This window comes from Hyla sarda, chromosome 1 (assembly GCF_029499605.1).
Source record: "Hyla sarda isolate aHylSar1 chromosome 1, aHylSar1.hap1, whole genome shotgun sequence".
In the NCBI taxonomy this organism is placed as follows: domain Eukaryota; kingdom Metazoa; phylum Chordata; class Amphibia; order Anura; family Hylidae; genus Hyla; species Hyla sarda.
This window is the reverse complement of record NC_079189.1, coordinates 302,395,672-302,420,578: the sequence shown is the minus strand read 5'-3', so window position 1 is coordinate 302,420,578 and position 24,907 is coordinate 302,395,672. Positions and strand designations below refer to the sequence as shown.

The 24,907-nt window shown below is 42.1% G+C and overlaps 1 protein-coding gene across 7 annotated transcripts in view; it reads left to right on the top strand.

The window, feature by feature from the left end:
* Nucleotides 1-10,109: 10,109 nt before the first annotated feature.
* The window catches only part of LOC130305983 (N-acetyllactosaminide beta-1,3-N-acetylglucosaminyltransferase 3-like), a 39,730-nt gene continuing 24,932 nt past the window's right edge, over nucleotides 10,110-24,907 (top strand). Inside the window, exon 1 of one of the 7 annotated variants that reach the window (XM_056552061.1) lies at nucleotides 10,110-10,790. Coding sequence is in view for 2 of the 7 variants with exons in the window: in XM_056552055.1 (XP_056408030.1) it covers nucleotides 10,934-10,974 (41 nt within the window). In the remaining 5 variants the exon portion in view is untranslated. Of the gene's footprint in view, nucleotides 10,791-10,838; nucleotides 10,979-10,999; nucleotides 11,206-24,907 lie in introns of those variants that run through there. The other 6 variants (XM_056552056.1, XM_056552060.1, XM_056552059.1 and 3 more) reach the window with 6 other exon arrangements.

Below are 24,907 nucleotides of genomic sequence, written 5' to 3'. Positions count from 1 at the left end.
AAGTTATGGAGATAACTTTATTAATATTATTTCGTAGGGTACCATTAAAAATAAAAAAAAATACAGTAGTGAAGGAAGAAATTGTATCTAACGAAATGTATCTTTATTACAAAATTTTTATTAATTTTTAAATGGGGATCAATTTATGTGGGCAGGCGGGCGGGGAACTAAAAATGTAGCCGACAATAATAAAAATGTGGTGTGTGCGTGTTTTTCACTTTATTTTCTCCTTTTTTTTTTTTTAGGTAGTACTACTACTCCCAGCATGGAACACACTGTTCCATGATGGGAGTATTAGTACCTGTACTAATTGACAGATTAGGAGCTGTGATCCTTCTGTATAATGTATAGATGCGGCCGGCCGCTGTTCTATGGTCCCCTGCACTGCCGTGTATATACACATATTCATATTTCCTGCAGAGCTGTGATTGGCCAGATGGTTCCAGCCAATCACATCTTTCTTTGGGAAATTGGAATGTGTATATATATATATATATATATATATATATATATATATACGGCAGTGCAGGGGACATAGGAGAGCGGCCGCTGCATCTCTACATTATACAGGAGGATCACAGCGGGTGTCAGTAGTGATACCTGCTGTAATCTTTCCTTAACTGCAGGTACTACTACTCCCAACATGGAGCACACTCTGCTCAATTCTGGGAGCTATAGTACCTGCATTAATAGACAGATCGCAGCGAGTAGTCAGAAGTAGTAGTACCTGCAGTTAAGGACAGATCACAGCGGGTATCACTACTGACACCCGCTGTGATCGTCCTGTCTATAGCAGAGATGGAGCGGCTCTATACAGCGCTCACATCTCTGCTCTGTACTCCGGCCACTCACTCATTGATATATCCCTCAGAGCTGTGATTGGCTGCAACCATCCGGCCAATCACAGCGCTGGGTGGGAAATATGAATGAGTGATGTTCTACTCACATCACTGGCCGGAGTACAGAGCAGAGATGTGAACGATGTATAGAGCAGCATCTCTGCTATATTATGGACGGTCGCATCGGGTGTCAGACTGACACCAGGGGCGATATGTCTATTAGTACAGGTACTACTACGCCCATCATGGAACAGTCTGTTCCATGCTGGGAGTAGTAGTACTACCTAAAGAAAAGTAAAAAATAGAGTAAAAAAAAGTGAAACACACACTTTATTAAAAAATAATAAAAATGTTATTGCACTGGTGTTTTTTCAGGCTTTTTTTAATCCCCAAAAAAGCAGCACAAAAAACCAAGTCAGTGTTTCCCAACCTCCGTGCCTCTAGCTGTTGCAAAACTACAACTCTCAGCATGCCTGGACAGGCAGAGGCTACAGCTGGAGGCACCCTGGTTGGGAAATACTGCCCTTAGTGATGGGACTTCAGCAAGATGGTACCGCCTCCCTGCAGAGCAGGGACCTGCTGCAGCAGATGGGGAGCCGGGATACTGCTACCAGGTGGGGAGCTGAGCTACTGCTGTCAAGGATGGCTTCTGGTTTAGGCCTTAAAATGTTTGTGACTGCTGCTGTATACTGCTGAGTGTCGACACAAGAAATAAACACCAGACAAGATGTTGGTATAAAATTCCTTCTCAGCGTACTGGCTAGGGACCTGTCCCAAGAAGTTCTGTTTATTACACGGAAGTACATTAGTTTTTACATTTGACAAAAAGGGAAGGTTAGTTATCACGTCAAAATCATCATGTTATATTTTGATTGGTTATTTGAGTATTGCGTCTGTGTATATATTAGCATATTAAACATTCATTTCTCTCTTGGCCGTAGTTCACTTGTTGCCATCCCCCTATTCTACCAGAAAATTCCAGATATCACTCTGTCCTTCTGCACCGTCTATATGTCTTCAAATATTTTGTCTTCCAATTTCTATCCTCTTCTTATCACACTTCTCTTGGCCTCGTCCCAAGGTCTTCATCTTAGTCACGAGCAGATAGCAAGCTGATATATAGGTTAAGGGTAGGTAACAAATATCTTTTTGCAGCATTAGCAATGGCATATAAGTATTAATATGTTGATCAGTCATCAGAATCAATTTAATCAATTTCAACACTGCTACCAGAATATGCCAAACATGTTGCCAAGGAGGAGAGCATCCGACAGCAATTACCAAGTTAGTTACTACTAGATGACGTTGCATATTGGTAATTAACCTTGATTGAGGGTTCTAAATGGGTTAATGCCTGGAATCAGCCCGATCGGCGATGTCCGTCATTAAAGGGGTACTCTGGCGCTTAGACATCTTATCCCCTATCCAAAGGATAGGGGATAAGATACCTGATCGTGGGGGTCCCGCCGCTGGGGACCTCCGTGATCTTGCACGCAGCACCCCAGTTAAAATCAGTCCCCGGAGCATGTTCGCTCCGGGTCTGATTACCAGCGACCACAGGGCAGGTGGCGTGTGATATCACACTCTGCCCCTCAATGTAAGCCTATGGGAGGGGCGGGACTTAGCGCACCAGGCCGTGCATGATTACACTGCTCCTTGTCATTTAACCTCTTAGATCAGTGTTTCTCAAGCGGAGTCATGTTTTCTTGATTTCCTTAGTCTTTCACAGGTGATATAAATATGGTCAGTGAATCAGGCATCAACACAGTTATATCACCTGTGAAAGACCAAGGAAATCCTGAAAATATGACCTGTTGTGGGGTCTTGAGGACCATGCTTGAGAAACACTGTGTTAGATGCTGTAATCAATATCGATCGCAGCATTTAAAAACAAATTAAAGGGGTTGTGCGCTGCCCTGCAGTTCGGAGCTCCGCTCACATCGTCCGGTAGTTCATTACTCCGAACCGCTGTCACGCCCCCTTCCCATAGACTTTGGTAGAGGGGGCGGGCGTAACGTCACGAGGTAGCAGGCGAGACGTCACGCCTGGCGGCTGCGAACACGGAAACCCGCACACAGCGTTCGGAGTAATGAACTTTTGGACGCTGTGAGCAGAGCTCCGAACTGCAGGGCAGCGCACAACCCCTTTAAAACATACATAACCTACTACACAACTCTTGGGAAGGGGGTGGTACGGGGTCTTTGGGGTGGATGTGGTTCCGGTGTGCTAAAATGGTGGCGGAGGGTCCTATGCAATAGGCATAGCATTATTCAGTGAGCGTAATCTAATGATTGTATACAATAGTCCCCTATGGAGACTTAACCCTTTATCGACTGGCACCGTATATATATATATATATATATATATATATATATATATATATATATATATACACACCGCGGCCATGCGGCAGGTGTATAAAGCAAGCTCAGGAGCTTGCTTCTTATCCTTTTGGTCCCGGCTGCTATCAGCAGCCAGGACCCATGGCTAATGCCAGACACGGCGATGCCAGGCATTAACCCCTTAGAAGCTGCGATCAAAGTTGATTGCAGCGTCTAAAATGCCGAAAATGCACTGCCGGGAGCTCAGCTGATCTGATCGGGATCATCACAGGGAAACCGAGATGTCCAGATCAGCTTGCCCTCTGATTAATTCTCCAAGACTCCAGTCAGCCGCAGCAGGCTGGAGCAATAGAGTACCGATGACACTGATCAATGCTATGCGATGGTATAGCATTGAACAGTGTATGCAATCTAATGATTGCATTTAATAGTCCCCTATGGGGACTAAAAAAATAGTGTAAAAAATAGTTATCCCCTTAACGACAATGGACATAAATGTGCATCATGGTGCCGTGGTACTTAACGCACCATGAAGTACATTTATGCGCCGCCATGACCGCGAGCAACGGAATGGGAGCAGCCAGGGACCCACCAGTAATGGCGGACATCCGCAATCGCGCGGATGTCCGCCATTAACCCCTCAGATGCCGTGATCAATATAGATCACGGCATCTGCGGCAGTGCGTTACTTTGAATGGATAATCGGATCACTCTCAGCACTGTCGCGGGGATCCGATCATCCAGCATGGCAGCCGGAGGTCCCCTCACCTGGCTCCGGCTGTCTCCCGGGGTCTTCTGCTCTGGTCTGAGATCGATAATACTGATCAGTGCACTGAACAGTATTAAGAATCAAATGATTGCTATAAATAGTCCCCTATGGGGACTATTAAAGTGTAAAAAAAAAAAAAAAAAAAAAGTTACAAAATGTAAAATAAAAAAAGTTAAATAATTAGAAAAATCCCCTCCCCCAATAAAAAAGTAAAATGTTTGTTTTTCCCATTTTACCACCAAAAAAGCATTAAAAAAAATGTATTACACATATTTGGTATCACCGCGTGCGTAAAAGTCTGAACTATTAAAATATATTGTTAATTATCACGTACAGTGAGCGGCGTAAACATAAAACATTTTTTTAAAAGTCCAAAATTGTTAAAAATGTATATAAAGTAAAACCTAAGCAAAAGTGGTACTGATAAAAAACTACAGATCATGGTGCAAAAAATTAGCCCTCATACCGCTCCATATACGGAAAAATGAGAAAGTTATAGGTGGTCATATAACATGGGTATTATTTTAATAGTATTGACCCACAGAATAAAGAAAATATGTCATTTTTACCGGAAAATGTACAGCGTGAAAAAAAAAACATCCAAAATTTGCTAAATTGCGGTTTTCTTTTCAATTTTCCCACATAAAAAATGTTTGTTTGGTTGCGCCGTAGATTTTATGGTAAAATAAGTGATGTAATTACAAAGTACAATTGGTGACGTAAAAAACAAGCCCTCATATGGGTCTGTGGATGGAAATATAAGAGAGTTATGATTTTTAGAAGGCGAGGAGGAAAAAACAAAATTGCAAAAATAAAATTGGTCTGGTCCTTAAGGCCAAAATGGGCCTGGTCCTTAAGGGGTTAATGTGATATAACCAATTCCCAAATAAAAGTTTGAATCACCCCCCTTTTCCTATAAAAAAAAAAAAAAAAAAAAAAAAATATATATATATATATATATATATATATATATATATATAGGTAAACAAAAATAAACAAACATATGTGGTATAAAAATATAACATTATTCCAACCGCATGGTCATTGGCGTATGGCGCAAAAAAAAAATTAGCCCTCATATAGCCCAGTATTCGGAAAAATAAAAAAGTTATAGAGGTCACAAGAAGACATTTTTAAACATGCTAATTTTCGTGCAAAAAATTATATATTTTTTTTAAAGAAGGCTTACTTCACACTACCGTTGTCACATGGTAATGTGACGGCCGTCGGAGCTGCCGGGGAAAATAGCGGGAGAAAAAATACAGCTTGCACCATCTTTATCTCCAGCTGAAAAACAGCGGTGCCCAACAGACCCCATTGACTAAAATGGGGGTCCATCTGTAATTGGTATCGTAATGTGTGTACTTGTCCAAACTACTAACATATAAGAGGAGATTTATCAAAATATTCCCTATAATGTTTATGATATTACACACTAAATGGTGTAAATGTTAAAAAAAAAAAAAAACATACCAAATATTTAGATTTTTTAAAGATACTTTTTTTTATTGTCTGTTTGACTTTTAACGGCCATTCTGGTGATGGGGCACAACGGGTTACGACAGCTGCCATTTACTACTACGGGGGCCGTTGAGCGCCATTGTTTTTTGATGGGAATAGCGGGAGAAAAAGATGGTGCAAGCAGTAATTTTTCTCCCCGGCTCCCCCGACGGCCGTCACATTGCCGTGTCCAAACAAAACTTTAGGCTAAGTTTCCACTTGTTTTTTTCTGGCAGTTTTTGGGATATCTGCCACTGCAGTTTTTGAGCCAAAGCCAGAAATGTATTCACAAGGAATAGCACATATAAAGGAAGGACTTACACTTCTCCTCCATTATGGATCCACTTCTGACTTTGGCTCAAAAACTGCAGTGGCAGATATCCAAAAACTGCCAGAAAAAAAAAACAATTGGAAACTTAGCCTGAGGCTAAGTTTCTACTTGTTTTTTTTATTTATTTAAACGCCAAGAAAAACGCCAATTCTGCCGCATGGTGTTTTTTCGGACAAAAACACTGTGGCCAGATGTTAGCTGTAAATCAATGAGAAATCGCAAAATTCTTATTCCACTTGGCGTTTTTCACTTTGGCTTTTTTTTTTTATCCTTTTGGCAATTTTTCACTCTTTTTTGGCGTTTTTCAGCTCCTTGGTGGTTTTCCAAAAACACAGCATGTTGAGCCACTGGCGATTTTTTTGTCAAAATCGTGGCGTTTTTCTCCCATAGAGAACGATATGTGGGTTTTAATTTTGGCGTTTTTGCAGGCGTTTCTTATTCTGTTTTGGACTTTAGCGATCCAAAAAAGTGATGGAGATACCTTTTTTAATAAAATTTCGTAGGATACCATAAAAAATAAAAAAGATACAGTAGTGAAGGAAAAAATTGTATCTAACGAAAAAAAAAAATTCTAACAAAATTTTTATAATTTTTTAAAACAGGGATCAATTTATGCGGGCGGGTGGGGACCTAAAAATGTAGCCGACAATAATAAAACTGTAGTGTGTGTGTGTGTTTTTTTTTCTTTTCTTTATTTTTTACATTTGTTTAGGTAGTACTACTACTCCCAGCATGGAACACACTGTTCCATGATGGGAGTAGTAGTACCTGTATTCATTGACAGATCGCCCGTTGCAATCCTCCTGTATAATTTATAGATGCAGCCAGCCGCGCTTCTATGGTCCCCTGCACTGACGTATATATACACATATTCCTATTTCCTAGATGGTTCCAGACAATCACAACTCTGTGGGAAATAGGAATGTGTGAATATATACGGCAGTGCAGGGGACCATAGAAGAGCGTCCGGCCGCATCTATACATTATACAGGAGGATCACAGCGGGGGTAAGGAGTGACATCCGCTGTGATCTTTCCTTAACTGCAGGTACTAAAGCTCCGATCATGGAGCACACTCTGCTCACTGCTGGGAGATGTAGTACCTGCATTAATAGACAGATCGCAGTGGGTGTCAGAAGTTCCACTCGCTGTGATCTGTCTATTAATGCAGATACTACAGTTCCCAGCATTGCATTGAGCAGAGTGTGCTCCATGATGGGAGTAGTAGTACTTGCAGTTAAGGAAAGATCACAGCGGATGTCACTCCTGACACCCGCTGTGATCGTCCATTCTATTGCAGAGATGTGGAGTGGCTCTATACAGCGCTCACATCTCTGCTCTGTACTCTGGCCAGTGATATGAATAGAACATCACTTATTCATATTTCCCTCTGAGAGCGGTGATTGGCTGCAGCCATCCGGCCAATCAACACTCTGGGCGGAAAATATGAATGAGTGATGTTCTATTCACATCACTAGCCAGAGTACAGAGCAGAGATGTGAGCGCTGTATAGAGCCGCTCCGCATCTCTGCTGTATTATGGACAATCACATCGGGTGACAGACACTGTCTATTAGTACAGGTACTACTACTCCCATCATGGAACAGTCTGTTCCATGCTGGGAGAAGTAGTACTACCTAAAAAATAGAGAGAAAAAGTGAAGCGCACACACTTTATTAAAAATGTATTAAAATTTAGTTATAAAAAATAAAAATTTTGTTAAATACATATTTTTTCCATCACTACTGCATCCTTTTTTATTTTTTTGGTACCCAACAAATTTTTGGTACCAAAAATACTGCCAAGGTGCAATTTCCACACAAATGAAAAAACGCCAGAAAAAATGCCAGATGCAGGAAATTGCACTGGCGTTTTTTCCAACCCAAAAAACGCAGGAGAAAAAAAAAAAAAAAAAAAAGTAGAAACTTAATTTTGTTTAACCTCCTAAGGACTTAGGGCGTACCTGTACGCCCTGAGCCCGATCCCGGTGTGAAAAACGGGGTCACGCCGTGACCCCACATCACACCAGGTCGGTCCCAGCTACTAACCATAGCCGGGACCCTGGGCTAACAGCGTGCGGCACCGATCGTTGTGCCGTGCGCTGTTAACCCTTCAGACGTGGCGATCAAAGCTGAAAACGAAAGTAAACGCTTCCCAGCAGCTCAGTCGGGCTGATCGGGACATCGCTATAAAATCACGATGTTCCGATCAGCTGGGACGCAGGCGGAGGTCTCCTTACCTCTCTCCACGGCGTCTGATTGGGTTTTAATTGCTCCAAGCCTGAGCAATCGAGCCCCTATCTCGCTGATCCGTGCAAAGCTATGGCTTTGCAGGGTTCAGCATAAGAGATCAGTGTGTGCAGTGCTATAGCTCCCTATGGAAGCTATAGCACTGCAAAAAAAAAGTTAAAAAAAAAACAGTTAACCCCTTAACGACGCAGGACGTATATTTACGTCCTGCGCCGGCTCCCGCGATATGAAGCGGGATCGCGCCGCGATCCCGCATCATATCGCGTGGGTCCCGGCGCTAATCAATGGCCGGGACCCGCGGCTAATACCACACATCGCCGATCGCGGCGATGTGCGGTATTAACCCTTTAGAAGCGGCGGTCAAAGCTGACCGCCGCTTCTAAAGTGAAACTGAAAGTATCCCGGCTGCTCAGTCGGGCTGTTCGGGACCGCCGCGGTGAAATCGCGGCGTCCCGAACAGCTGATCGGACACCGGGAGCGCTCTTACCTGCCTCCTCGGTGTCCGATCGACGAATGACTGCTCCGTGCCTGAGATCCAGGCAGGAGCAGTCAAGCGCCGATAATGCTGATCACAGGCGTGTTAATGCACGCCAGTGATCAGCATAGGAGATCAGTGTGTGCAGTGTTATAGGTCCCTATGGGACCTATAACACTGCAAAAAAAAAGTAAAAAAAAAGTGTTAATAAAGGTCATTTAACCCCTTCCCTAATAAAAGTTTGAATCACCCCCCTTTTCCCATAAATAAAATAAAACAGTGTAAAAAAAAATTAAAATAAACATATGTGGTATCGCCGCGTGCGTAAATGTCCAAACTATAAAAATATATCATTAATTAAGCCGTACGGTTAATGGCGTATGCGCAAAAAAATTCCAAAGTCCAAAGAAACGTATTTTGGTAACTTTTTATAACATTAAAAAATGAATAAAAAGTGATCAAAAAGTCATATCAAAACAAAAATCATACCGTTAAAAACTTCAGATCACGGTGCAAAAAATGAGTCCTCATACTGCCCCGTACGTGGAAAAATAAAAAAGTTATAGGGGTCAGAAGATGACATTTTTAAACGTAAAAATTTTCCTGCATGTAGTTATGATTTTTTCCAGAAGTGCGACAAAATCAAACCTATATAAGTAGGGTATCCTTTTAACCGTATGGACCTACTGAATAATGATAAGGTGTAATTTTTACCGAAATATGCACTGCGTAGAAACGGAAGCCCCCAAAAGTTACAAAATGGCGTTTTTTTTCCGATTTTGTCGCACAATGATTTTTTTTCCGTTTCGCCGTGCATTTTTGGGTAAAATGACTAATGTCACTGCAAAGTAGAATTGGCGACGCAAAAAATAAGCCATAATATGGATTTTTAGGTGGAAAATTGAAAGGGTTATGATTTTTAAAAGGTAAGGAGGAAAAAACGAAAGTGGAAAAACGGAAAAACCCTGAGTCCTTAAGGGGTTAACAAAGGTCATTTAACCCCTTCCCCAATAAAAGTTTGAATCACCCCCCTTTTCCCTAAATGTCCGAACTATAAAATGATATCATTAATTAAACCGCACGGTCAATGGTGTACGCGCAAAAAAATTCCAAAGTCCAAAATAGCGTATTTTTGGTCACTTTTTATATCATATAAAAATTAATAAAAAGCGATCAATAAGTCCGATCAACACAAAAATGGTACCAATAAAAAACTTCAGAATATGGCGCAAAAAATGAGCCCTCATATCAGCCCGTACGCGGAAAAATTTAAAAGTTACAGGGGTCAGAACATGACAATTTTAAATGTATAAATTTTCCTGCATGTAGTTATGATTTTTTTCAGAAGTGAGACAAAATCAAACCTATATAAGTAGGGTATCATTTTAATCGTATGGACCTACAGAATAAAGATAAGGTGTATATTTTGACCAAGAAATACACTGCGTAGAAATGGAACCCCAAAAGTTACAAAATGAATTGATTTTTTCCCTGTTTCGCCATGGATTTCTTGGTAAAATGACTAATGTCACTGCAAAGTAGAATTGGTGGCGCAAAAAATAAGCCATCATATGGATTTTTAGGTGCAAAATTGAAAGCGTTATGATTTTTAGAAAGTGATGAGGAAAAAATAAAAATACAAAAAACGGAAAAAACGCTGAGTCCTTAAGGGGTTAAAAAGTTTCCATTTTTTTTTATGTAGTACAATAATAGAAAAACTATTTACACTGGGTATCAATTTAATCTTATTGACCTACAGAAATAAAGAGAAAATGGAATTTAATTATTTTAATCCCATCTACACACAGTGGACATTTTCCTGACAGAAATTGACCTGCGGTGCGGATTTACCAGCAGAATGTCACTTTATTTCAATGGGGAAGGTAAAGTCTGAATCAAATCTGCAGCGTTTCTGAACGCATTTTTCGGCAGAAAATCGGTCTAGTGAAAATTTTTTTAGTAATAAAAAATGTTAAACGAAAAGTGACCTTGGGTTATGACTTATACACACACGATGCCAAACAGAAGCCAGTGTGCGCTGGGAGGAAATGTTAGGTTGTCAGGTACCGTGTAACGTAATGCGAGACCAACGAGAAAGCGTACCACGCCCTTACAGACTTTGCTAGAATATCACTAAAATGCTGTAACACGGCTGTGAGCCCTATTCCTACAGCGGGATATTCACTCTCCAGCCCTCAGTTCCTCATTCGTTCTATATTCTTCCCCCTAGCCCGAAACTTTTGTCACTTCTCCAATGCAGACGCCTGTGGACAAGACCCCAACAAGGTAAGTGCGCCGGTGGTACTCTTTCTGAGGGAATCAGCGAGGGCGCGAAAACTGAAAAGTAGCGCGTGAGGTCGTAGGAGGTAAAAGAGTCTGCGCTATGTGCTGCTTAGAAGACACGGGTGGAGGGTCTGCCCCCTATAGTTATGCTGAGAACTGCCGATCTGATGGAAAGAGAACTCACATGGAAAATATGCTGGTGGTCACAGGCTGAGAAACCGCTCCGTGTTGGAGCACGTTCAGATGATGAGAATGGCTGGAAAACCAGCGCAAACTATAGTCCCCTAGGCTTTTACATCCACAGATATTCACAGCATGCGAATACAGTATATGGTTCTGCTTGTGGCATGGTTATACTATCACTGAAATGACCAAGGTTCTCTTCACAAGTGTTGGAAGTTTACCTTAGATTTCACAGGTGAAATGATGCGCCATTCAGTGTTATTCTCTCTGTCAAAATGGCAGACACTACACAGAACAGGTTGTAAGGCTGTGTTCACACCTTGTTTTAGTCTTTGTTTTACAGTTTTTTTTTTAGCTTTATTTAATTTAGCTATTTTGCTGTATATTATTCTATTGTATACAACATAAAAACCCAAATACAAATAATGTAAACAAACCCACCCTAAGCCGACATTAACATCATTAGTACAGAGCTCTGTTCAGCTTGAAGGAGGGTGTGACACCGACACCAACGGATATGATAGGTCCCTTTTTCAATGGGATCCTTTGGTTCCATTGTCTGTTGTTTTTCAGGATTTTAACCGGGAGACACTGATTAAAACGAGCCTTACCTTGGTCTGATCCGTGCCGCCGTGTAGTTTTAATCTGTGTATATCCGGCTGTAAATGGCAAAGGCGGTGCTTCTGCGGGCTAACGGACACTGACGTCAGCGCCACTCATGAATATTTATCCCTCCCTCTGGTTAGGAGCGGCGAAGAGAGGGAGAACAGGAGGGATGAATATTCGTGAGCGGCGCTGACGTCAGTGTCCGTTAGCCCGCAGAAGCCCTGCCTTTGCCAGTTACAGCAGGATATACACAGAGATTAAAACAAAAAATGCGGGCGAATGGCGGCACGGATCAGACCAAGGTAGGGCTTGTTTTAATCAGTGTCTCCCGCACTATCCACCAATACCTGTGGATAGTGCGGGAGAAAATGTGACAGTTTTCCTTTAAGGACTCAGCGTTTTTCCGTTTTTGCATTTTCATTTTTTCCTCATCACCTTCTAAAAATCATAACGCTTTCAATTTTGCACCTAAAAATCCATATGCGGGCTTATTTTTTGCGCCACCAATTCTACTTTGCAGTGACAGTCATTTTACCCAAAAATCTACAGCGAAACGGAAAAAAAATCATTGTGCGACAAAATCGAAGAAAAAACGCCATTTTGTAACTTTTGGGGGCTTCCGTTTCTACGCAGTGCATATTTCGGTAAAAATGACACCTTATAATTATTCTGTAGGTCCATACGATTAAAATGATACCCTACTTATATAGGTTTGATTTTGTCGTACTTTTGGAAAAAATCATAACTACATGCAGGAAAATTTTATAACTTTTTTATTTTTCCATGTACAGGGCGATATGAGGTCTAATTTTTTGCGCCGTGATCTGAAGTTTTTATCGGTACGATTTTTGTTTTGATCGGACTTTTTGATCACTTTTTATTCATTTTTTAATGGTATAAAAAGTGACCAAAAATAAGCTTTTTAGGACTTTGGAATTTTTTTGCGCGTACACCATTGACCGTGCGGTTTAATTAATGATATATTTTTATAGTTCGGACATTTACGCACGCGGCGATACCACATATGTTTATTTTTTTTTTTATTTACACTGTTTTATTTTTTATGGGAAAAGGGGTGATTCAAACTTTTATTAGTGAAGGAGTTAAATGACCTTTTATTAACACTTTTTTTTTACTTTTTTTTTGCAGTGTTATAGGTCCCATAGGGACCTATAACACTGCACACACTGATCTCCTATGCTGATCACTGGCATGTATTAACACGCCTGTGATCAGTGTTATCGGCGCTTGACTGCTCCTGCCTGGATGTCAGGCACGGAGCAGTCATTCACCGATCGGACACCGAGGAGGCAGGTAAGGGCCCTCCCGATGTCCTGTAAGCTGTTCGGGACGCCGCGGTTTTACCGCGGCGGTCCCGAACAACCCGACTGAGCAGCCGGGATACTTTCACTTCAGACGCAGCGGTCAGCTTTGATCGGCGCGTCTGAAGGGTTAATACAGGGCATCACTGTGATCGGTGATGTGCTGTATTAGCCGCGGGTCCCGACCATTGATAGCCGCCGGGACCGACCCGATATGATGCGGGGGCGTGACCCCGCGGCATATCGCGGGAGCCGGCGGAGGACGTAAATATACGTCCTGCGTCGTTAAGCGTTTTTCCGTTTTTGCATTTTCATTTTTTCCTCATCACCTTCTAAAAATCATAACGCTTTCAATTTTGCACCTAAAAATCCATATGATGGCTTATTTTTTGCGCCACCAATTCTTCTTTGCAGTGACATTAGTAATTTTACCAAAAAATCGACGGCGAAACGGCAAAAAAAATCATTGTGCGACAAAATTGAAGAAAAAATTTCATTTTGTAACTTTTGGGGGCTTCCGTTTCTACGCAGTACATTTTTTGGTCAAAATTACCTTATCTTTATTCTGTAGGTCCATACAGTTAAAATGATACCCTACTTACACATCTGAAAAATATCATAACTACATGCAGGAAAATTTATACGTTTGAAATTGTCATCTTCTGACCTCCTTTTAATTTTTCTGCGTACGGGCCGGTTTGAAGGCTCATTTTTTGCGCCGTGTTCTGAAGTTTTTATCGGTACCATTTTTGTGTTGTTCGGACTTTTTGATAACTTTTTATCCATTTTTTTTATGCTATAAAAAGTGACCAAAAATACGCTATTTTGGACTTTGGAATTTTTTTGCACGTACGCCATTGACCGTGTGGTGTAATTAATGATATAATTTTATAGTTCGGACATTTACGCACGCGGCGATACCACATGTTAATTTTTATTTACACAGTTTTTTTTTTTTTTTTTTATGGGAAAAGGGGGTGATTCAAACTTTTATTAGGGAAGGGGTTAAATGACCTTTGTTAACTTTTTTTTTTTTTTTTTTGCAGTGCTATAGCTCCCATAGGGACCTATAACACTGCACACACTGATCTTTTAGGCTAAGTTTACGCTTTTTTTTTTCTGGCAATTTTTGGAATACTGCCACTGCAGTTTTTGAGCCAAAGCCAGAAATGTATTCAAAAGGAATAGGACATATAAAGGAAGGATTTATACTTCGCCTCCCTTATGGATCCACTTCTGACTTTGGCTTAACCACTTAATGACGAAGGGCGTAAATGCACATCCTGGTGATGCGGTACTTAAAGCACCAGGACGTACATTTACGTCCTAAGCATAACCGCGGGCATCGGAGCGATGCCCGGATCATGCGCGGCAGGTCCTGGCTGTTGATCGCAGCCAGGGACTCGCCGGTAATGGCGGACACCCGCGATCCCGCGGATGTCCGCCATTAACCCCTCAGATGCCATGATCAATACCGATCACGGCATCTGCAGCATCGCGGTCACTTAATTGGGTGATCGGATCGACCGCAGCGCTGCCGCGGCGATCCGATCATCCAGCACGACAGCCGGAGGTCCCCTCACCTGCCTCCGCTGTCTTCCGGGAGTCTTCTGCTCTGATCTGCCTTCCCGCAGACCAGAGCAGAAGATGACCGATAACCCTGATCAGTGCTGTGTCCTATACATAGCACTGAACAGGATTAACAATCGAGTGATTGCTATAAAAAGTTCCCTATGGGGACTATTAAAATGTAAAAAAAAAAAAAAAAATGTGAAAACCCCCCTCCCCAATAAAAATTTTAATTGCCCCGTTTTCCCTATTTCACCCCCAAAAAGTGTAAAAAAAAATATTTTATACATATTTGGTATCGCCGCGTGTGTAAATATCTGAACTATTAAAATAAAATGTTAATGATACCGTACGGTGAACGTTAAAAAAAATTAAAAAAAAAGAACAAAATAGCTGCTTTTTTTATAACATTTTATTCCCCCAAAAAATAAATAAAAAATGTGTTAAAATTTTATATAAGCAAATATGGTATCAATAAAAAGTACAGATCACGGCGCAAAAAATGAGCCCTCATACCACCGCTTATACAGAAAAATGAAAAAGTTATAGGTCTTCAAAATAGGGGGATCTTAAACGTACTAATTTGGTTAAAGAGTTTGTGATTTGTTTTAAGCACAACAGTAATAGAAAAGTATGTTTTCACGGGTATCAGTTTAATCGTATTGACCCAAAGAATAAGGAACACATGTCACTTTTACCATAAATTTTACGGCGTGAAAACGAAACCTTCCAAAATTAGCAAAATTGCGGTTTTCTTTTTAACTTCCTCACACAAATAATATTTTTTTGGTTGCGCCATACATTTTATGGTAAAGTGAGTGATGGCATTACAACAGACGACTGGTTGCGCAAAAAACAAGCCCACATACTAGTCTGTGGATGAAAATATAAAAGAGTTATGATTTTTTGAAGGAGAGGAGGAAAAAATGAAAACGTAAAAATAACATTTTCTGCATCCTTAAGGGCAAAATGGGCTTCGTCCTTAAGGGGTTAAAGGGGTACTCCGTTGAAAACCTTTTTTCTTTTAAATCAACTGGTGGCAGAAAGTTAAACATATTTGTAAATTACTTCTATTAAAAAATCTTAATCCTTCCAGTACTTATTAGCTGCTGAATGCTACAGAGGAAATTCCTTTCTTTTTGGAACACTGATGACATCACGAGCACAGTGCTCTCTGCTGACATCTCTGTCCATTTTAGCAACCATGCATAGCAGATGTTTAGCAGATGTATGCTAAGGGCAGCATGGTGGCTCAGTGGTTAGCACTGCTGCCTTGCAGTGCTGGGGACTTGGGTTCAAATCCCACCTATAACACGCACCCTCATTTTACCAAGGATATTTGGTTAAAAAAAGTTGCCTCCCCCCATCCCCGGTTGCATAATTACCTGTTGCCGGGGTCGGGTCCGCGCTTCTTCAGGCCTCCGGCGTGCGTCCCCTGCGTCGTTGCTGTGCACTACACGGCACAGCGCGGCGCACTGACGACATGTGCCGCGCCGTGCAGCACATAGCAACGACGCAGAGGATGCACACCGGAGGCCTGAAGCAGCGCGGACCCGACCCCGGCAACAGGTAATTATGCAACCGGGGATGGGGGGAGGCAACGGGGCAGCGGCGCTGGCAATGGGTGCCGCTGCCCCTTCTCTCCCCCTGTCTGTCGGCGCCGCTGCCCCATTGCCGCCGGCACCAATAGTCAGGGGGAGAGAACAGGCAGCGGCGCCGATAGCCAGGGGGGAGAGAAGGGCCGTCAGCAGGGCTCTAGACCCCAGGACAGGCAGGGGCAGAGAAGTCGGCAGCGCTGACGGTCTCTGCACCTGCAAAGCCGCTGCAGTTCATTGATTTAAAGCGCCCGCTTTAAATCATTGAACTGCAGCGGCTTATCGGCGTATAACACGCACATAGACTTTCGGCTAAAAATTTTAGCCTAAAAAGTGCGTGTTATACGCCGATAAATACGGTATGTTTAACTTTCTGCCACCAGTTGATTTAAAAGAAAAAAGGTTTTCACCGGAGTACCCCTTTACAAACTGCAGTGGCAGTATTCCAAAAACTGCCAGAAAAAAAACCAAGTGGAAACTGTAGCTCAGGCTTGGAGCAATCAAACCCAGATCGGACGCCTCAGAGACAGGTAAGGAGACCTCCGCCTGCGTCCCAGCTGATCGGAACATCACGATTTTATCGCAATGTCCCGATCAGCCCAACTGAGCTGCAGGGAAGCACTTACTTTCATTTTCTGAATGGTTAACAGTGCGCGGCACAACGATCGGTGCCGCACGCTGAGCCGAGGGTCCCGGCTATTGACACCGATCCCGTGTGATGCGGGGGTACAGGTACGCCATGAGTCCTTAAGAGGTTAAGGACCCTTGACGTCCGCGTACGTCATGGAGAATTCCATCCCATGCAAATGCCCAGGGGGGTCACCAGACCCCCCCATGTTGGTGGATTCACACCTGCGATTTGCTGCGATTCCGGTGATGCGGGTCACATGTGACCCGCTGACCTGGAGATACATGGTGATCGGGGGTGTAGGATACACCCCCAATCACCCACTGTATCTATGGGGAGGTGGCGATTTTGACCCGCCAATAGCAGCTGGCAGGAGAGGGGTTAACAGCATCTTCCCGCAGCTCTGCCGGCTGAGATCGGAGCCCCCTCAGGAGATAAGAAGCCCCAATAGAGCAGGGACAGAATAAAACCCAGGGAAAGGTAGGAGTAAAAAGTAAAAAAAAATTCCCCCCTCCTGACCCCCTAATAGGTCCCCAAGGGTCCGCTGCAATTTTGCAGCGTGACCCGGACCTTATTAGGGGTTCAGGGCACTGCATTTGGCTCCCCCCATACAGTTACAGTCACACCAAGCACACACACTACATACTCTTTCAAGTAATATATGATGGGGGGGGGGGGGGGGCAGCGGCGGGTGTATGTATGATGTGTTCATATGTATGGTGTGAGTGTGTGTGTGTATGTGCATGATGTGTCTGTGATTTGTGTATGTAATGTATGATGTGGGGAGCAGTGGCGGGGGTGTGTGTGTGTGTGTGTATGTATGATGTGTTCATATGTATGGTGTGAGTGTGTATGTGCATGATGTATCTGTGATTTGTGTATGTAATGTATGATGTGGGGAGCAGTGGCGGGGGTGTGTGTGTGTATGTATGATGTGTTCATATGTATGGTGTGAGTGTGTATGTGCATGATGTATCTGTGATTTGTGTATGTAATGTATGATGTGGGGGGCAGTGGCGGGGGTGTGTGTGTGTGTGTGTGTATGATGTGTTCATATGTATGGTGTGAGTGTGTATGTGCATGATGTATCTGTGATTTGTGTATGTAATGTATGATGTGGGGGGCAGTGGCGGGGGTGTATGTGTGTGTGTGTGTATGTATGATGTGTTCATATGTATGGTGTGAGTGTGTATGTGCATGATGTATCTGTGATTTGTGTATGTAATGTATGATTTGGGGGGCAGTGGCGGGGGTGTGTGTGTGTGTGTGTGTGTGTGTGTGTGTGTGTGTGTATGTATGATGTGAGTGTGTATGTGCATGATGTATCTGTGATTTGTGTATGTAATGTATGATGTGGGGGGGCAGTGGCGGGGGTGTGTGTATGTATGATATGGGGGCAGTGGCTGGTGCATGTATGATATGTGTATGCATGAATGTTTTGTATAGGGGCGGGCTGACACGTTGGGCAATAGGGCAGTGCGCTACTGCCAGTTGTGCTATCTAATTTTATTTATTTTTAGTGGCTTCTGGCCACCTGCACTAAATTGCACCCCCAGAATCCCGCCCCTTCATACTCACCCGCCAACCAAGAGCCCCATGGATGCACACAAACACGCCCGAACGAAAACTACAACTTCCAGCATGTTGCACCTTATCCTGAACTGTAGAACTATAAAGTGTAACATGCTGGGAGTTATAGTTTTGGTTCGGGTCAGCTGCAGAGCCATAGGCTGCATCAGGGCATGCTGGGTGTTGTAGTTACTAACTGTAATTCCCAATATTCCTTGATACAGCCTATGGCTCTGCCGCTGACACAAACCAAAACTACAACTCCCAGCATGCTACACAATAACCTTAACTGTAATACTATGCAGTGCAACATGCTGCAACACCCACACAACCATAGGTTGTATCAGGGCATGCTGGGTGTTGTAGTTATCTAGTAACTAAATGCAACGTAATGACACATAAATTAGAGTAAATAAAATGCAACATATAAACTGGAGAAGCAGAATGCCCCCAGTAACAGCGTTGTTCAGTTTTTCCCAAGCAAAAGACTCAATATATAAGTCCCTATGAAGACTGAAAAATAGTGATTAAAATATTTTAAAAAGTGCGTATATATGTGAATAAGCCCCTTTCCTAATGTGAATATATGTGAATAAGCCCCTTTCCAATTTTCTTTAAATAAAAATAATGTACAAAATAATCATAAGTGGTATTGCTGCATGTGGAAATGTCCAGACTATTAAAATATAATGTTAATTAAACCGTACGGTCAACGGTGTAAATGTAAACAATAGTCCAGAATTGCTCATTTTTGGTCACTTCATATGAGAATTTTTTTTATAAGGTGATCAAAAAGTTATATCTAGACTCTTCTGTGGTTGCCTCGGGTGTAGAAGGAGCTACAGCTCTCCGGCCGCTGATGGCCTGGCATGCTGCGATCGCCGTGGCCGCTAAACCATTAGATCACCGCTGTCTAAGTTGACAGCAGTGTCTAAAGGGATCTTATATCCATCCCTGGTGGTCTAGTGGGGTGGATCGTACTATTTTGGTTGAAATGATTTTATCTACCAGGACAAGTGGATTTTCTTGAAGGACAAGTAGATTGTGTTCTGCTTTAGTCCCTTGGACAAGTACGGTAGTTTTTTTTTTTTTTAATTTCCACACCCCTGTAGTATGCCATGTATTTTTTTTTTTTTTTGCTGTTCTGGCACCATAGGGGCTTCCTAAATGTGACATTCCCCCCAAAAACCATTTCAGAAAAACTCACTCTCCAAAAACCCTTCTGAGCCCTATACGGCGCTCGCCGAACACTTGACATACACATATGAGGTATTTTATTACTCGAGAGAAATTGGGTTACACATTTTAGGAAGATTTCTCTCCTTTTACACTTTATACAAATTCAAAAACTGGGTATACAAGAACATGCCAGTGTAAAAAATGAAGATTTTAAATTTTCTCCTTCACTTTGCTGCTATTCCTATGAAACACCTAAAGGGTTAACACACCTTTTGAATGTCATTTTGAATACTTTGAGGGGTGCAGTTTTTAAAATGGGGTATTTCTAATATGAAGGCCCCTCAAATCCACTTCAAAACAGAACTGGTCCCTGAAAAATTTCGATTTTGTAAATCATGTGAAAAATTGGAAAATTGCTGCTATACTTTGAAGCCCTCTGATGCCATCATATGGATTTTAGGTGCAAAATTGAAAGGGTTATAATTTTTAAAAGGTAAGGAGAAAAAAAAAGTGCAAAAACGGAAAAACCTGTGGTTAAAAAATATTAATCCTTCTAATACTTATTAGCTACTGAATACTACAGAGGAAATTCTTTTCTTTTTAGAACACAGTGCTCTCTGCTGATATCATGACCACAATGCTCTCTGCTGACATCTCTGTCCATTTTAGGAACTGTCCAGAGCAGCATATGTTTTCTATGGGGATTTTATCATAGTCTGGACAGTTCTTAAAATGGACAGAGGTGTTAGCAGAGAGCACTGTGGTCATGATGTCAGCAGAGAGCTCTGTGTTCCAAAAAAAAAAAAGAATTTCCTCTGTAGTATTCAGCAGCTTATAAGTACTAGAAGGATTCATATTTTTTAACCACGGGTTTTTCCATTTTTGCACTTTCGTTTTTTTCTTCTTACCTTTTAAAAATCATAACCCTTTCAATTTTGCACCTAAAAATCCATATTATGGCTTATTTTTTGCGCCAAGTCTACTTTGTAATGATGTCAGTCATTTTACCCAAAAATCTATGGCGAAACGGAAAAAAAAAAATCATCGTGCAATGAAATTGAAGAAAAAATGCCATGTTGTAACTTTTGAGAGCTTCCGTTTCTACGCAGTGCATTTTTCGGTAAAAATTACAACTTATCTTTATTCTGTAGGTCCATACGATTAAAATGATACCCTACTTATATAGGTTTGATTTTGTCGTACTTCTGGAAAAAATCCTAACTACATGCAGGAAAATTTATCTTCTGACCCCTATAACTTTCTATTTTACCACGTATGGGGCGGTTTGAGGGCTCATTTTTTGCGCCGTGATCTGAAGTTTTTAGCGGTACCATTGTTGTATTGATGTGACTTTTTGATAGCTTTTTATTCATTTTTTCATGATATAAAAAGTGACCAAAAATATTTTGGACTTTGGATTTTTTGGGCGCGTACGCCATTGAACATGCGGTTTAATTAATGATATATTTTTTATAGTTCGGACATTTACGCACGCAGCGATACCACATATGTTTATATTTATTTTTATTTACATGGTTTTTGTTTTTTTTTGGAATGGGAAAAGGGGGGTGATTTGGACTTTTATTAGGGAAAGGGTTAAATCACATTTATTTACTTTTTTATTTATTTATTTTTTTACACTTTTTCTTTTTGCAGTTTTATAGCTCCCATAGGGGGATATAACACTGCGCACACTGATCTCATATACCGTTCACTGCAAAGCCATAGCTTTGCATTGATCAGTTTTATTGGTGGTCGATTGCTTAAGCCTGCATCGCAGGCTTGGAGCAATCAATCGCCGATCGAACACGCCGGAGGAAGGTAAGAGGACCTCGCATCCAAGCTGATTGGGACACCGCATTTTCACTGCAGTGGTCCCGATCAGCCCCACTGAGCAGCCGGAAAGCTTTTACTTTAGTTTTAGACGCGGCGTTCAACTTTGAACGCCGAGTCTAAAGGGTTAATAGAGTGCGGTTAGCCCCCTGGTCCCGGCTTCAGTTACATGCCGGGACCGACCCGATATGACACGGGGTCACCGCGTGACCTCGTGTTATATTGCAGGAGCTGACCAAGGATGTAAGTATATGTTCTTGCTTGTTAAGGGGTTAATAGTAGTAATTTAAAATCTGTTTAACTTTCCGGCACCAGGTGATATAAAAAAAAAAAAGTTTTCCACCGGAGTACCCCTTTTAACAGAGAAAAACCCGGACATGCAGGATTTTTTTCTTTGCTAAAGTTGTCATTATTGCAGAATCAGCGAATGGAGCTCGGAACACTGATGTGAATATAGTCTTCTAAGCTGATAAAGTCTATGTAAGGATCCTTTTAGACAAGCTGCATTAAACTATTGTCATTTGTCTGTGATAAGCAAAATGTGACATGCTATCTCTGCTCAGGGAGATTCTGTTCAGATAAGTAGACAAAAAAATTGTATAATGACTGGACAAAAAAGTGTAGCTAGTTACATTCCTTAACCCCTTAAGGACCAAGGCCCATTTTTCAAATCTGACCTGTCCCACTTTGTTATAACTTTGCGACACTTTAACCCCTTCCCGCAAATGGACCTGTGATTATGTCCACTGCGGGCTCCCACTGTATGACACGTGCTCAGCAGGTGAGCGCGCATCATACCGGTGGGTCCCGATTGCTATCAGCAAACAGGACCTGCGGCTAATACTGGACACCGCCGATGGGGCTGATGTCCGGTATTAACCCTTCAAATGATCACAGCATCTAAAACGGGACATCGAGCACAAATAACACTGATCAATGCTATGCTATGGCATAGCATTGTTCAGTGTATGCAATCAAAGTATTGCATGTAATAGTCCCCCTATGAGGACTAGAAAAAAGTGTAAAAAAAAAATTGTGATTTAATCCCTTCAGTAATAACTTTGAATCACCCCCCTCCTTCCCATAAAAAAAGTAAAAATAAACATATGTGGTATCACCGTGTGCATAAATATCCGAACTATAAAAATATATTAAACCGTACGATCAATGGAGTATACGTCAAAAAGTCCAAAATTGCATATTTTTGGTCACATTTTATACTCTAAAAATTTTTATAAAAAGCGATCAAAAACTCTCAAAACAAAAATGGTGCCGATAAAAACTTCAGATCGCGTCGCAAAAAATTATCCCTCATACCGCCCCGTATACGGAAAAATAAAAAAGTTTTGAAGTCTCATTAGAGAACAGAGGGAGCTCCCTCTCTCTGTCACCGGCGATCGGTCATACTGACTGCAGCACTGAAGGGTAGTGCTGGGCATTATGACCAAAAATGCATATCACGGTTTTTTTGTAAGTTATGGCAGTTCCACAGTATTTAATGGTATTTCACATCCCCTGCCCCATTTCCCCGCCCCCCCCCCCCCGGCCGTCTCCTTACATGACTCAGCCTATCATCGGCCAGGGCGGGACATTGCTATGGCCGGTGATAAACTGACGTTCCCGTTCCCAGGAAGTAGGATGAGGATCGCAGCGGAGGACCTTGAGGCTGATACCGGGGGAACGTAGGAAGTTGAGTCAAAGTTTATTTTTGCAGACCGGGCACAGGAATATGTAAAATTCATCAGTACAGATGTCCTTTAATCATTTCCAGCACCGCCCGCAACTCACTCATTTAAAGCGACGGCGGCTCACAGGAGGACGGGGAGAGCAGCACCTGCAGGTAACATATGATTAGTTCCCCGATGTGGGGGACAGCACTGATAATTCATTCATTCATTCGAAGGGGGGAGGGGCCCAACCGGTATTGCGGTATAGGAAAAATTCATATCGTACAGAAAAAAACATGCCGTTATTCGGTATGAACCGGTATACTGCCCAGCACTACTAAAGGGGTTAACTGTCAGGATCGGAGCTCCGCACCAGACAGTTGCAGAGGGTGCCTGGCAATATGCAATCACCGCCCGCCCACCCGCGGCGCCGTGATCGTGAATGGGCGTATACAACTTCCAACGTTCCCCCATTTCGTCATGTAATGAGCCTAGGCCCGCCTTCTCCCTGCTGCCCGGGCTCCTTACATGATCGTCTGCTCTGCCTATCACCGGTGTCACCACTGTGGAGGTAGCCAGAGGGCTTACCTCTGCTTCCCTGGAGTCTGTGGCTCTTCATTTGATTAAGCCTGGCTAAGCAGACTCAACCAAATGATCGCAGAGCACACAGATCAATGTGGTTCTATGAAACTCCATTGTGCTGTATGAGGAATCTAATGAGTCCTCCTAAAAGTCCCCTATGGGGACTAAAAGTGTAAAGAAAAAACCCTCCTTTTCCCATTTTCCATGTAAAAAATATTGAAAAATAAACATATTTGGTGTTGCCACGTGCGTAATTGTCCCAACTATTAAATTATTTTGTTTCTGGTCCTGCCTTGTGAGCATCGTAAACGCCAAAAAAAATTTAATTAAAAAATTGCTGGTTTTGGTCACATCATATCCCCAAAAAGTAATATAATGTAACAAAAACTATATTACAAAAAGGGGGCGGGGCAATGCAGTTTCGGTTTTCGGCCAAGCACAGCCAAAATTTTTTGTTTTGGCCCCAAATTTCCCTTTCGGCGCATCCCTACTTTTTATGGTTAACACTTTAGTGCAATAAAGTTCCAATTGTTTTATTGAAATTCCTAGGAAAGTAGGTGTGGTATGCCTTGTACAAGAAAAAAAAACTTATCCCAAAAACTGTATGGCACAGCAGACACATCCGTTTTTTCATTAACTTCAATATTTTAAAAATGTATACGGTACGTATACGGTTTTTAAACAGGACACAAAACTGTAGCAGACTTCAGTTTTGTGTACGGTAAAAAAAACACACAAAACCGTACATGACCAGAAACTTACACAACCGGATGCATCTTGTTGCATATGTTTTTGCATGGGAAGTCTATGTGTATGATTTTCCATATGGTTGTATACAGTTTTCCTATACAAAACAGTATACGGGAGATGTACAGGGTGGGCCATTTATATGGATACACCTTAATAAAATGGGAATGATTGGTGATATTAACTTCCTGTTTGTGGCACATTAGTATATGTGAGGGGGGGGGGGAACTTTTCAAGATGGGTGGTGACCATGGTGGCCATTTTGAAGTTGGCCATTTTGAATCCAACTCTTGTTTTTTCAATAGGAAGAGGGTCATGTGACACATCAAACTTATTGGGAATTTCACAAGAAAAACAATGATGTGCTTGGTTTTAACGTAACTTTACTCTTTCATGAGTTATTTACAAGTTTTTGACCACTTATAAAATGTGCTCAATGTGCTGCCCATTGTGTTGGATTGTCAATGCAACCCTCTTCTCCCACTCTTCCCACACTGATAGCAACAACGCAGGAGAAATGCTAGCACAGGCTTCCAGTGTCCGTAGTTTCAGTTGCTGCACATCTCGTATCTTCACAGCATAGACAATTGCCTTCAGATGACCCCAAAGATAAAAGTCTAAGTGGGTCAGATCGAGAGAC